At 42.5% G+C, this 14,225-nt stretch overlaps 1 protein-coding gene across 2 annotated transcripts in view; it reads right to left on the reverse strand.

The window, feature by feature from the left end:
- The window catches only part of LIMK2 (LIM domain kinase 2), a 30,951-nt gene that overhangs the window by 4,294 nt on the left and 12,432 nt on the right, over positions 1-14,225 (reverse strand). For both annotated transcript variants that reach the window (XM_066603622.1, XM_066603621.1), the window contains exons 4-14: positions 5,695-5,804; positions 4,345-4,509; positions 3,144-3,234; positions 2,862-3,025; positions 2,161-2,335; positions 1,976-2,062; positions 1,708-1,836; positions 1,523-1,579; positions 696-761; positions 393-567; positions 102-157 (exon numbers count right to left, since the gene is read on the reverse strand). In XM_066603622.1, the coding sequence (XP_066459719.1) occupies positions 102-157; positions 393-567; positions 696-761; positions 1,523-1,579; positions 1,708-1,836; positions 1,976-2,062; positions 2,161-2,335; positions 2,862-3,025; positions 3,144-3,234; positions 4,345-4,509; positions 5,695-5,804 (1,275 nt within the window). The remainder of the gene's footprint in view (positions 1-101; positions 158-392; positions 568-695; positions 762-1,522; positions 1,580-1,707; positions 1,837-1,975; positions 2,063-2,160; positions 2,336-2,861; positions 3,026-3,143; positions 3,235-4,344; positions 4,510-5,694; positions 5,805-14,225) is intronic.

A 14,225-nucleotide genomic window follows, 5' to 3' on the forward strand; every position in this document is an offset into this window, starting at 1 on the left:
TAATCTTTACAACTGTGACCAGCAGTCTAGATCTGGAGGTCTTGTATGTTTGAGCTTGAATACCTTAAGCGTTCTACCTGCTCATTTACAGGGCGCCTTACCTCACACAGGACAATCCCAAATGAAAACACGTCCACCTTCTCATCATACTGTTTACCTAGGGTTGAATGATAAAGAGAGAGTAAAGATACCCAAAATATTGGGGAAGATTTAACAAACTTTCTAAAATGAAATGCAATTTTTCTTGTCTATAGCAACCAATCAGACCGCAGCTTTTATTTCTCATAGTGCTCTTGAAAAAATGTAAGCTGCGATGCGATTGGTTGCTGTGGTCAGTTTTTCTTTTGGACATTTCATACAATTGCCCCAATGCACAAGTAGTTTTACATTACCATTTAACATTTCTGGTGCCATCCAGTATGGGTTGCCCACTACAGTATAACGTTTCCGGCGGTCAGACTTCCTTAGCGTTCTCTTTTTTGTGGGAGGCTTTTCTGGTGGAGGTCTGGGTTTCTCTTCCACGATAAGCCTTGAAAGCCCGAAATCTGCAACCACCACAGTGCCATCCTACAAGAAAAGAGCACAAAGTAACAAAAAAGATAGATCCTAAACACAGAGAAATGTAGAATTAAAACAAGATCAAGAACTGAACAGGGGACGAACGGAGGAAAATTATGCTAAAAATACAGCATTACCAGTTTGATGAGACAGTTGTGAGAGTTGAGGTCTCTATGGATGATGCTCATGGAGTGAAGATAAGCCTTAAAATAAAAAAAAAATAGTTTGATTTGTAAATAGTTTTAAAGGGGTATTCCCTTCTTCTAAATTGATGTCATATGCTGACAAGAAGAAGAGGTTCTGCAGCACTAGGCGCCTGTTGCCATTGTCCCTTGTATAATGGCACTCTGGCTATGCACTGTGCAGAAAACTGCAGCAAAGCTTTGGAACACAGCGCTAATTCATTAAGGCCCATTTAGATGCAATGATGATCACTGAAAAGTCAGTTTGAGTGACAGTTTTGAACGATCATTTTGCATAAACTCTTAAGCAGCTACTTAAGGGTTTATTAGTGTGCAAATAAAGCCTTTTGCTGAATGCAGATAACAGCTGGAGGTTTGTTATCTGCATTCAGCTGCTTCGTTCTCGAGCGGGACTGCAGCTGAAAGAATGCTATCAGCACTACCCGAAGATAATTTAGCGTGCAGTTCTGATAAGCAGGAAGGACGGTTTTCAAGCTGGCTTGAACTCAGCGATGAACAAATAGTACACAAAAAGTGCACGATGGGCACACATTTAGACGCAGCGATTATCGCTCAAAAGATGGCTTTTGAACGAAAATCGTTGTCTAAATGGGCCTTTACTGTGGCTACTTCATTCTCAGGAACACTGGGGGTCCCATGTGTTATACCTTCACCCATCATAAAGAGAGGTCATATCATAGCCATACATACAATCACTTTACAACATGGTACTATCCCTTGAAGCTCACCATTTTACTAAAGCAGAATAGTTAAAAACTTACCATGCCACCAGCAATGTCCTTAGCAAAGGAGACTTTCTGCTGCCAAGGACATGTGTCCTAAATAAGGTAGGATGGAGGGAAGGAAACAAAAATACCTTGTCAGAATTATCCAACATAACCTCTATCTACTGCAGGACATAGAATCTAAATAGAAAGCTCTTCTCTACTCCAGCTCTATGGCTCACCCCTCTTAGGAAATCCTTCAGGGTTCCACACTCTATATATTCAGTCAGCAGGTTCAGTCTCCGATCCTTATACAGAACCCCAATAAAACGCAGTACATTGGGATGATCCAGGGATCGCATAACCTTAACCTGCAAGACAGGAAAAAGAATATAACAGGTATTTTAGTGTGAAAAGTTAGACAGCTCATCAAAAAATATAGAACGGATTCATATATTCATGAAAGGCGATTTATAATATACATCAGTTTCTAAGAATTGTTCTACCTACCTCTGTAAGGAATGTTTTTTGTGTTTGTTCATCAAACTGTATTAACTCTTTCATAACCATCACTTTCCCAGTGGCTCTGTGTGTGACCTGTAGTTAAAAAAGCAAAACATGAAACGCGCTTTACAGCAGCTGTATCGGCATGCTGCTGAATATGCTTCACAAGCACAACTTCTCTAAAAACTGACCTTTATTGCACGACCAAAGAAACCTTTTCCCAGTTCTTCACCGTGAAGAAGTTCACATGGTCGAAAAATCTGCTGAGGTCCACCTACAGCATAGCGGAGGGACTCTGACCGAGAAACAAAACGAACGTCTTTGGGAGAACAGGGTCCAGGGGAACGAATGTTACTGCTACTGCGCCTGAAGAAACAGCAGAACAGACAGAGGTGTCAAAGCCATTGCAGTGAATACATGAGATAAAATCTGCACTAACAATATATTTCACGTATCTTTTTTACTTAAAAAAAACAAGATGGGAAATGTATAAGAAAAAAAGCAAATGAAGCTAAAACCCTGATGGATGAACCAAAACTCAACATATACCATGAAAGAGTATAATGATTGTAGACAAACACCACAAAAGAAGGTTAAGATTCAGTAACGCGGTGAAGCAAAAATGAACAAAGCAGGACAAACAAAAATGAACAGAAGACAGAAATACAGTTAGGGGATTTAAAAAAATAAGTCACATTTACAGTCAGATTAAAAAGGTTTCTATAGCACTGGAAGCAACAGTAAAAAAGCTGTAATAGACAGTACCAAGATACTACAATAAAGCAATTAAAGTGCATGTGAAATAATAATCTTTATTTATATAACGCCAACATATTCTGCAGCGCTTACAAAAACAGGGAGATACAGAAAGACAAAAGTACAAAAATCTAACCGGATGGAGCCCCGCTTGGCATTACTTTCAGAGATACCCTTTTCCCCACGTGGGTGCAAGGAGGGAGATTTCGGGAGAGGCCTAGTCACAGGGAAAGTCAGTGGGGAGTTGTGCTCTACCAGAAGCTGCAGGGTCCGCTCTGTGCAAGTAAGCAAATCATCAGCCTGAGGAAAGTGTGAAGGAAGGGGATAATGAACAGACCGTGAATTACCACTCCATTAACTATATATTATTGTTACAAGCACCATCATCTTCTCAACAGGACATGGAAAAACCTTTTACCTCCTTTGCTGGAATCGCACAGACAGGAGAACCATTAATTTCCAAGATGCGATCTCCTGTGTACAGCAAGTTACGAGCTTCAAGGGTCACCCTGTAACAAAGAAAGAAAATGTCATGTTTAAAAGCCAACTGCATCCAAATGGATATAAAAAGTGATTAAGAAAACAAAGGGAAAAAAAAAAAAAAAAAGGAAGAAGTCCTATGTACCCCAAAATAGTACCAGAAGAAACTATAGGTCATCTTATAAAACACAAGCTTTCACAAAATAAAAGGTTACGGTGGTCAGATAGCAGTAGACTTTTTTCCCCTCAAATGGAGTACAAAAATAATCTACTTTTTTGTTTTATCACGGTAATCGTAATCACCTCAGAATAAAGTCAACGTGAAAATTTTGCTGAACTCTGTATGCCGTAAGAACAACCCCCCCTTACTGCCTCCTTCTCCCCCCACCCAAAAAAAATAAAGGAGCAATTGTGTTTTTTCCATTTCTCCCTATTTGAAAAACTTTTACAAATGTCTAATACATTAAAAGGTACAAAATTTTTTTTTTAACTCAGCACCCCCCCCCCAAAAAAAAACACCCTCATGTGGCTGTGTCGCTGTAAAGATGGAAAAAAAAAAGTTATAACTTTTAAAAAGTAGGAAGAGGAAAAAAAAGAAAAGAAAAAAAAAAAAAAAGCACACAAAAATGGTTGTCTCTCCAAGGGGTTAATATGATGCATCAGAATCCTTCCTTTCTCGAGGCGCTGCATTGTTTCAAATCGAAGTTTTATAAAACGGCTGAATGGACTGGTATAAGTGACAGATGGCTGAAATAAAAATATCTGTCACTATACTGTGCTGCCAGCCGTCAGGGAACAACGTCAGACCGACAGGCTCTCTTTAAATAGAGTTTTGTAGCCAAATGTGCCTATAGGAAAATATAGCCTTGCATTTACTGTTTAACCACTTAGTGCCATGTGATGCAGGTCATCTAAACAGGGAGAGTATGGAGAAAGGCTCAGGAGCTCAGTCCTGGCATTGTACAGCCGATACCCACCTGCTGGGTCCGAGAGAACCTCAACAAATATTTGCAGCAGTATCAAGAGGTTAATGTAAAGAGTTAAAATAGTAATGCTTAAAACACTATTAACTCAGCATAATCAAATGTAATCCCTGCTCCTTGCTCAAGATAGAAGGTAGAAATATGAGCCAAACTCACTGTGTGACCTTCATGTCCTCCGTGGACACAGAGAAGCCCCTACTGCCTCCTGAATGAGGAGGTAGCCGTAAAAGGGTTAGTGTGTGAGGATGCTGTTCTTTTGTCGATTCATTGCAGAGCCCCTCAAACTGCGGTCGCAGAAGTAGCAGCTTGTGACATGGGCCACTAGAACAGTGAGAAGTCATGAAAGGAAATCATTAAAACCAATAAAACGTGCGTGCAGAGATGTATTCTTTCCTATGTGGTGACAACATTTTTCTTAATATACCCAGTTCATATTGATGATGGAGTTATCCAAAAGTTTGCCATATGGCCGGCTGTCCATCAGGCACATAATTGTATTGTTCTATTGCTCTTGTGCTGCATGTTGTAAAAAAGGACCCGTGCGAACAACTCAATTCAATGGGACTATTGGAAATAGCAGAGTACAAGGGCTTGGTCATCTCCAGCAGTCCCCATTGTAGATCTCACCTTTTATTCTCTGGACTATCATTCTTCCTAATAGTCTGAATGGAACTTTTTAAAACTTATGAAATGCTTAGAATTGTAGTTATACCATAGAAACATCTGACTAAAAGATCTATAAAGATTAAAGCTGCAAACATTGTGAAAACAAAAAATGTGTGTCAATCTCACAACTTGTGGCCACATTTCTAGGCTTGGTTCCTTTCAGAGGCTGTCCGATTTGCAGTTAATGTTGCTTTTACGGGGGACAACCTGTCAAGCACAGATGCCCCACATATCGTCCCAGCACTTTTACACACCAATGATAATCTCTAGTGAATGGAGGTGGAGCGGGCCGGGATGGTTCTGGCCAGCCAGACTCCATTTACAGTAAACAGGCAGTCGTTCATAGATAAGCGACTGCCTGTTTACAAGGGCGGATTGTGGTTCAGTTTTTATGCCTGCAGACGTTATCGTTTGTGGTGCATACATTTAGACTGTACAATAATCGTTCAGATTTTTGCTGATCGCAGGAATTTGAAGAATTTCTTGGCCCGTGTAAAAGGACCCTGATACGCAGCATATAGCGTTAAAGAAAACCCACCACCCTTCCACAATGCTATATTGGTCTATGCAGGCGTCGACATATGTTTAGTATGTATCCAAGAAGCTTTTATGTTATTAATCTGCCACATCTGGCCAAAACTATTATTTAAAAAAATGCCAACAAAGCTTTCGAATAAAGAGGTATTTACCATATAGCAAATCACCTAAACACAACATTTCATGTGGATTCAAGGGTACAAAACGCACTGACACATAGCACAGCATGCGTTGCGTTCCTTCAGTTTTTGTTCCACTCTTTCATATGAAAGGTCTGTGAATATTTCATTAAATGGTTCTCACCAAAACAGAGTTGTGCTCTCCACCAAGCTGAATGATTCCCCCTCCTCAATCACAGCACGGCATCCAGAGCAAGAGAAGCATTCGGGATGGAACTTGTAGTGGGAGACCACCTGAAAGACAATGGAAATACGTTAAAGGGGTGGTGCCACCGACAGGACAAAAATCGCATGCAGATCCAAGCAAAAAAAAAACACGTTGAATGCTGCAGATCTTAATGTGATTTTTAGAGGTGGAATTCACTATGGAAAATACCGACAGCGCTGAGTGTTGTGACGTTTTTCTTAATCAAAAATTGCTTCCCACCCTTGCCTCACCCTCCATATTCACCCCATCTCAATCTGTACAACTAATTTTCTCGGGTTAAATGGGACCTCAAAAAAGGAAAATGTTTTGCTGATGGCGTTAGAACAAAAAAAAAAAAAAGGCACAAGTACTAAAATACATCAATAACAATGAGTTTAAAAAATGCTTAGAGCAGTGGGAAAAAAAATGTTTGGACAGAATGTATTGCTTCAAATGGAGAATACTTTAAAGGAGACTGAAGTATCAAAATGTGCAACTAAAGAGTTTTAATAAATGAATTTCTATTTCTTTTTCGTATCCCTTCGTTGTTTAGGTGGTTTATCGATATTCCCCATTCCAATCACCTCTGACATGAAGAGATTGGAACCGCTGGTTGTTTATTTATAAGGAGGAGGTGTAGGGGTCCGATGTGTATTTAAAAAATCCTTTATTTGTAGTCCTGTCCGTGGTTCAGTGAAGCTGCATTTTGATTTGGCAGCTGAGCTCACATGCACAAGTCTCAGGTATCATACAGAGTGCGGCTGCAGGAGCAGCTTGCGCAGCCCAGTCTCTGCTGTCAAACAGTGGTGACTGCGGGCATTGTCTATGTAAGCGCTGCGGAATATATTGGCACTATACAAATAGAGTTTACTATTATTATTACAGCGCATGCGAAGCCCAGGGCCTACAGTGAAGCATTGCTGCAGCAGATGGGATAGGGCTGTGCAGTCATGACTTCTGCATCAAGATCAGCACTATTCCGCATGCACGGTCTTACTGTGGAGGTGAAGAGAAAGCAGAGCAGGCCCCAGGCAGCTGGAGAAGAGGTACTGCTGCGCATGCTCGACTGTTGCCCATGTAACTGAAGCAGAACATATCCATGGCCAACAGAGAGCCAATATCCTGGCAGGGGCGCATTACTAAGGCATCTAAACTATGTGACAGGTACATTTTGAAAAACAATGCTAAATGGGCAAATGTCATATTTTGGCCTGCTTTATACTATTAGATTAACTCTGACATTTGGCACAACCCTTTTAAGGGCCGCAAAGTTAAAAATACAGCTTACGGTACATGAACCACATAATGATTTATAGCTCCCTATAAAACAGTAAGGCCTTAGTCACACAGTCATTTAGCCGCATCCAAAAATTAGGCACAAATCACAACCATCCGAAGAATTGGATTCCAATGTATTCAATCAGATGGATGATTTTTGTGCACATTAAAAAAAAAAAAGGCAGAAGGTCTTGCCTTATCTTTTGCGCTGGAAGCTCCCATAGGCTGAAAAAAGGGAGGGGGAGGGAGTTTACCTGCGTTCAATGCTGGGATAAGAAGACAGCTGGCTCTATTTAAGCAGTAGAACGCACTGCAACATATTTTTTTGCCTATATACGCAGCAGCCACCATTCATGCGATTTTACGGCGCACATGGGTGAACGTAAAACCGCATACAGTTGTGTGAAAGAGGCCTAAGAAAAATGGTTGCGGGTATCTGTAACTCCCTGCAATACTCTGTAAAGACAACATACAGCTCATGTACTGAAATTCGGGCATGTATGAACCGATTGGTTGCTATAGATACTTTCTCTTGCAAGTTCTTTTGTAACAAGGTACTTAATAGAAAATAGGAGGAGTGACAAAAAATAAAATTACTAAGTTTCTAAAGAAAATTTGTTTCCCCATTACACTTGAAAATGGCAAAATAGTTAAAGGCCTATACACACCAGCTTCTATCCCAAATCCTAAAGAAGGGAACAGGATAGCCCCCATCTCTGCCATTCTAGAAAGCTGCTGAAACAGAGTAACAGGACTCCCTTTCACAAGACTTCCATTCATTTCCGGCATCCTGGGCCAGAAATAATGTGGTAAACAATTTTAAAAGAAAATAGAGAAGCCTATTTTAATATTTTAGGCATATAATGTTTTTCTTCTCTTGAAAACCCCTGAAGCAAGCAATGACATGTAGTGGAAATGCTGTAGAAATTTTGCAGCATTTCTGCTATGTGTGAACATTCCCATAAATTGTGCACATAAATAATTTCCTGTATCCATCAGCATTCCTGTCAACTGAACTAGAAGAATGCCTTTCCTGGATGGCCAAACCCCTCATACAGTGTCCTCCAGGTGAGCACCCCAATCTAGTTGGAATACATCCGTGGTCAATAGAGTTCAAAGAGGTTGGACTGTAGACCTCCCCGTCTATGAGGTTGCTGCACCAAGGAAGGGAGAGACAGGTCTTACAAGACAGAGTATACTTCTTATTCAATCTCATGGGAGACCTCTTCTTGTAGAGGCTGTAAATGCCACCCTTCTATAGTTGTAGCCGTAAGGCCTAGGGCCCTCATCAGGGTTCTGATTGTTGCTGTTCTAGGAGTGGTAAGAAGTTTGGCAGCAGCCATCACTCTCTCCATCCTCAAAAGGTTAATAAGATGGTCATACAAGTGGAGTTTATGATAAACCCAAGGAATCTTTTCTCCGTTTCTGGCATGGTGTCTGACTTGTTCCAGTTTATCAACGAGCCCAAGTGTTTTTGGAACTCTGCTACTATATGAACCTAGTGTGCTAGGACCTCCCTAGAGGCTGCCAGGGGGGAGCCAATTGTTCAGATAAGGAATGATAGATAATCCCTAAAACCCGGGACTGCTGCTACTGCTGATATCACCTTGATGAAGATGTATGGAGCAGATGAGATGCCATAAGGCAGAGCTGTAAACTAGTAGTGTTTGATAACCACTGCCACACGTACAGCAATTCTTTGGTACTTCCTGTATGGACCAGCAACTGGAATATGAAGGCAAGTATCCTTCAGATCCGAGATGGCCATGAAATCCCCCGGCTGTAGAAGGTTTATAATGGACCTTATTGACTCCATTCTAAATTTCCCCTGTTCCGTATGTAGCGATTTAAGTATCAAAGATCTATGATCATCCATCAGCATCGACAGCATAAAATAAGTTGATCGTGTCACTTCTGGTCCGACATACCTCGCCCAGGCAAGTAGAGGTTGCCTTAATCAAGATGGTGCTGCACATCCACAGATGCTGGAACGTTTGCACTCACCCGAATCAGGGACACAATTGTCAAAGTGGGCTCCATGTGCTGCTTTGCCCAGAACTAGGCAAAAACTTGTGACTGGGTAGAGCAGTCCCAGGATGAAGGCCAGCGAGAGTCAATAAAACAATTACAACAACGTCTCCACGACAGCACACCTGAGACGTACCAACTAAATTGTTAGAGTGGGACTACGGCCGAAAGTCAGATCTTCGTCCACCTGGACATCTAATCTATAAATGTTTGGTAGATGTATTTTCTTCCAAACTGCTGCTCTACAAATCTGTTCTACTGATGCGGATTCCCTCTCCACCCAGGAAGTGGACTCGGCCCTCATTGAGTGAGCTCTAAGATTTTTCGGGGCTGTCTTATCCAATCGCAGAGTAGGCTTTGGCAATAGCTAGATTAATCCACCTAGCTATTGCCGAGTTTTTCGCTGCTTTCTTCCCTTTGTTTGGGGAAAGAAAAAAAAAAAATTGGACAAAAAGGTTATCGTCTTGTTTCCACTGGCTTGTGGCGTTGATCTATTGAAGTACTGCCCTCCTAAATTCTCTCTCATTTTTAGGGTTACTACAAAACGAGGGGATGACTGTCCTGAGATCTATGGAAAGAAGATACAGCCTTTTGAAGGACGGATCTAGTTTGAAAATTAATTTATTATCTGTCACTCTGTAAAATAGGTAACGGATGGACAGGGCCTGCAGCTCGCTTATTCTCCTCGCTGAGATAATGGCCACTAAGAAAATGTTTTTTAGGGTTAGATTTCTAATGGAGACCGAATCTATGGGTTCGAACGGGGACCTGGATAGACCCATAAGAACCCAATTTAGGTTCAATTGTCGAACTATGTTACTGATTCTAGGCATTAGCCTGTCTGCTGCCCTAAGAAATCTTGCTATCCAGGGGTTTTCTGAAAGCCTAGTGTCAAAGAAGGCACTGAGTGCCGCTATCCGGACCCTCAGGGTGTTTGGAGAGAGATTCTTGTCTAGACCCCCGTGAGGAACTCCAGAATCTTGGGAATGTCTAGAGAGGAAAAACTGGTTTCCTTTTCCCTACACCAAGCTACAAATTTGTACCAGCTCTTTTGGTAATTTTGTTTCTTGATTCCTTCCTACTGAGTAGTAACATGTTAACTACCTTTGAGGAAAAACCTTGTCCTTAGTAACATGGATTTCTCATAATCCAAGCTGATAGATTAAAGGGGTTGTCCCGCGAAAGCAAGTGGGGTTCAGCACTTCTGTATGGCCATATTAATGCACTTTGTAATATACATCGTGCATTAAATATGAGCCAAACAGAAGTTATTCACTTACCTGCTCCGTTGCTAGCGTCCTCGTTTCCATGGAGCCGTCTAATTTCAGCGTCTAATCTCCCGATTAGACGCGCTTGCGCAGTCCGGTCTTCTCCCTTCTGAATGGGGCCGCTCGTGCCGGAGAGCTGCTCCTCGTAGCTCCGCCCCGTCACGTGTGCCGATTCCAGCCAATCAGGAGGCTGGAATCGGCAATGGAACGCAGAGCCCACGGTGCACCATGGGATAAGACCTGCGGTCTACCGTGGGTGAAGATCCCGGCGGCCATCTTCGCAAGGTAAGTAAGAAGTCACCGGAGCGCGGGATTCGGGTAAGTGCTATCCGTTTGTTTTTTTTTTAAACCCCTGCATCGGGTTTGTCTCGCGCCGAACGGGGGGGGGGGGGGGGGGGGGGGGCTATTGAAAAAAAAAACGTTTCGGCGCGGGACAACCCCTTTAAGGCTTCTCAGGTTGGGGTGCTTTAGAGGACCCCAAGTTAGGAGGTTTGGATGTACTGGCAGTAGGACTGGAGTCTGCAAACTTATACTCTTTAGAAGCCCGAACCAGCTCCTCTTTGGCCAGAAGGGAGCTATTAATATGAGGGTGCAGTTCTTGGAGCAAAACTTCTGCAGAACCCTTGGAATCAATGGAATTGGAGGGAAAGTGTAGGTCAGTCCTTGAACCCAATCCTGTGTCAGGGCATCTATTGCTGCCAAGTGATCTCCTGGACTGAATGAGAAGAATCTTTTTACTTTGCGATTCCTCCTTGTTGCGAAGAGGTCTATGTGTGACATCCCCCACCTGGTTGTTAGTGCATTGAAGACTTTCTGTGAAAGGGACCATTCCCCGAAATGAACCTGTTGTCTACTTAAGAAGTCCGCCTCCCCGTTTAGGACTCCCTTTAGATGGACTGCTGAGATTGACAAAACGTTTCTCCCTGCCCACAGGAAGATCTTTTCTGCTACACTCCGTAGGGCCCCACAACTTGTCCCCCTCCCTGATGTCAGATGTAGGCCACTACCGTCATGTTGTCTGATAGTATCTTCAGGTGCCTGCCCCGGACTACTTCCTATATCTTCTGAATGGCCTTCAGGATCGCTAAAAGTTCTGACATTTGAGAACTGCTGTCTTACCACTTGGGACCATGCTCCCTGAAGATACAGCTCTCCTACATACGCATCTCACTCCCTTGTGCTGGCATCCGTCGTGATGCATATCACTGGATCCTGTGACCAGTAAACACCTCGTGAAAGGTTCTGACTCGAGAGTCACCAGGTCAGAGAGACTCTTACTTCATTGATTATATGCATCCGCCTGTCCAGGGATGATTGTTTCTTGTCCCATGACACCAGGATTTCTGCCTGCAGAATTCTTGCCAGAGATTGGGCCCACACCACCGCTGGGATGCATGACATGAGTTTCCCTAACAACCTCATTGCTCATCTGATGGTGCAAGTTTTGTGTTTCAGGAATTTTCAGACTAGACAATTCCTGGGCCTATGTTAATCATTGATTTTTTTTGAGTCAAGCAGAAAAACACAAAAAAAACCCCCAAAAAACAAAAACTTCTTCTGACTGGGAGTCGTATCTGATTTTCTCCAGTTGATTATCCACACCAGATATTGGAGGAGGTGGATTACTGTTGCCAAATGATCTTTTAGATGCTCCACCACTACCAATATTATCATCTAGATATGGCATGAACAAGATTGATTTTTCCCTCAAGCTGGCTACTAGTTCATAATTTTGTTGAACATGCGGGGAGCAGAAGATATCCCAAATGGGAGACCGGTAAACTGGAAATGGCTTGTCTTTCCCTTAATGCATAATGCGAGCCTTAGCTACCTTTGGGAGGCCTTGTAGATCAGCACGTGAAAATATGCGTCTTTTAGGTCTATCGATGCCATGAACGCTCCCTTCTTTATTAGCTTTGTAGCTGAATTTATTGACTCCATCTTGAAATTTTCTGTACTTTATATGGATATTCAAAGGTTTCAGGCTTACTATCATTCTTTATTTTACGCATGATTTCTTTACTAAAAATAGATGGGAGTAGTGGCCCCCTGGTCCTTGTTCTTGAGAGACCAGTATTACTGCCCCCATTTGCAGTAGTTCTCTTACTGTTCGTTGAAGCGGTTTCAATTGACTGGCTGAGCCTGTTAATAAATTTTCTCTCGGGCGAGACACACATTCTATCCGGTAGCTATGTTTTAGGATCCTGGGAATCCAGGTGCCCCTGCAGATATGGGCCCATAGGCTCGCGTCAGGACTTGGGCGTAGAGGCCTTTCCCTAGTGAGAGTTAAAGAGAAAGCCTTCTCCCCTACCTCCTTTGGGATAGCTCCAACGGTCCGTCTCCCCTTTACCTTTATAAGACTCTGCCTGCTGTACTGGCGTGCAAAAAAATTTTTTTCTTCCTCAGTTATTTTTCTTCAGGAAACCCCATATTTTTATCCATGGCCTTTTGCAGTAGCTTGTCTAAATCAGGTTCGAACAGGAATTGGCCATGGAAGAGCAGGGGACATAACTTGCTCTTGGATGCCAGGTACCCCGACCACGACTTCAGCTATAACACTCTACTAGTCGAATTTGAGAGCGCAGCTGTGCGTGCGGAAAACCTGACCAACTCTGCTGATGCATTGGCCACAAAGGTGGTCGCCATCTTTAGGACCGGGGTCTTATTTAATAGGTGCACCTTCAACTGGTTTAGCCACACGTTTAGTGTTTTGGTGACACAAGTGGCTGCTACTCCTGGCCTCAATATATTGGAGGCTGCCTCCCATGTGTTTTTAAGAAGACTCTCTGCTTTTCTGTCCATTGGGTGTCTCAACTGGGTGGCGTCCTCAAAGGGTTGAGTTGTACATGAACCAGATCACTAAATAAACGGAGCGAAGGACATTGTTTCATCGATACCTTTGGGGTGACAACAATCCATCCTAAATATCCACTCCATCTCTTTACAGAGTAGCTTACTGTTGATTTCACCCTGGCATCCATTCAATCTCAAAAGCTCCACTCACTAAAAATTCAATACCTTGCGATAGTTAACATGAAAACCTTGTGAATAGAAAGCCAGTGGTGTAATTTTACGCCTGTGGAACTGTTGGTTTTGCCAACATAATTCTTAGGGCATGGGCATTTCACCAAATATAGGAGATTCTCAGATCTCCAGTTTGAGCTCTCCATTAGCAAATGTTTGTTGATGCATTACTAAAGTTGGCACTCCTTGTGACAAACCTACAGGCTTTGCAAACTGACACCTTAAGGTTCCTTTCAAGAAATTAGTAGTTAAATACATATCTGAATTGTCCATAGGGCTGAGATGGCTATGAACCAAACGGTCTCTGAGGTTACATCTTCTCTTATAGGTTATAGAGGGACACGAGGTAAGGATCTTTGACAAGTCAGGATCATTTAATAAGATGTTTCATAAAACTTCCAATACACCAGGGAATCTGATTCTCTTCCAATGATTCTAAGAATCTTTCCTTCACTCAGTTTTGCACGAGGCACCAAAAGGCTCTGTTCTGGGACTGCACAAATTCCCTGGTCGACTCTACGACCTCCCTAGGAGAATTTCTTCGTAGAAACCCATCCTAAACATTTAACGGTTTCGCCTAAAAAACCAGCAGTTTGAACAATTCCTCTGTACCCTAAGCAATTGTCCCTTAGGGATACCCTTTTTTTAAAAATAAGGGTGGAGCTTTGCGTAGCGGGAGGAAACTGCATGTGGTTTTGGTTTACCCGTCTCCGGCACTGCCACCAATGCTACGAATGTCAGAAAACTCCTTTAATGCATAAAGGCAATTTATTGTACATCTCCAGTATACTCAAATTGCTTCATCTCCTTCCCATTTTTGCATGAAATAGCTGTCAGCGTGATTCCATTATACTTTATTCTATTTCTGCT

Source organism: Eleutherodactylus coqui, chromosome 5, assembly GCF_035609145.1.
Source record: "Eleutherodactylus coqui strain aEleCoq1 chromosome 5, aEleCoq1.hap1, whole genome shotgun sequence".
In the NCBI taxonomy this organism is placed as follows: Eukaryota; Metazoa; Chordata; class Amphibia; order Anura; family Eleutherodactylidae; genus Eleutherodactylus; species Eleutherodactylus coqui.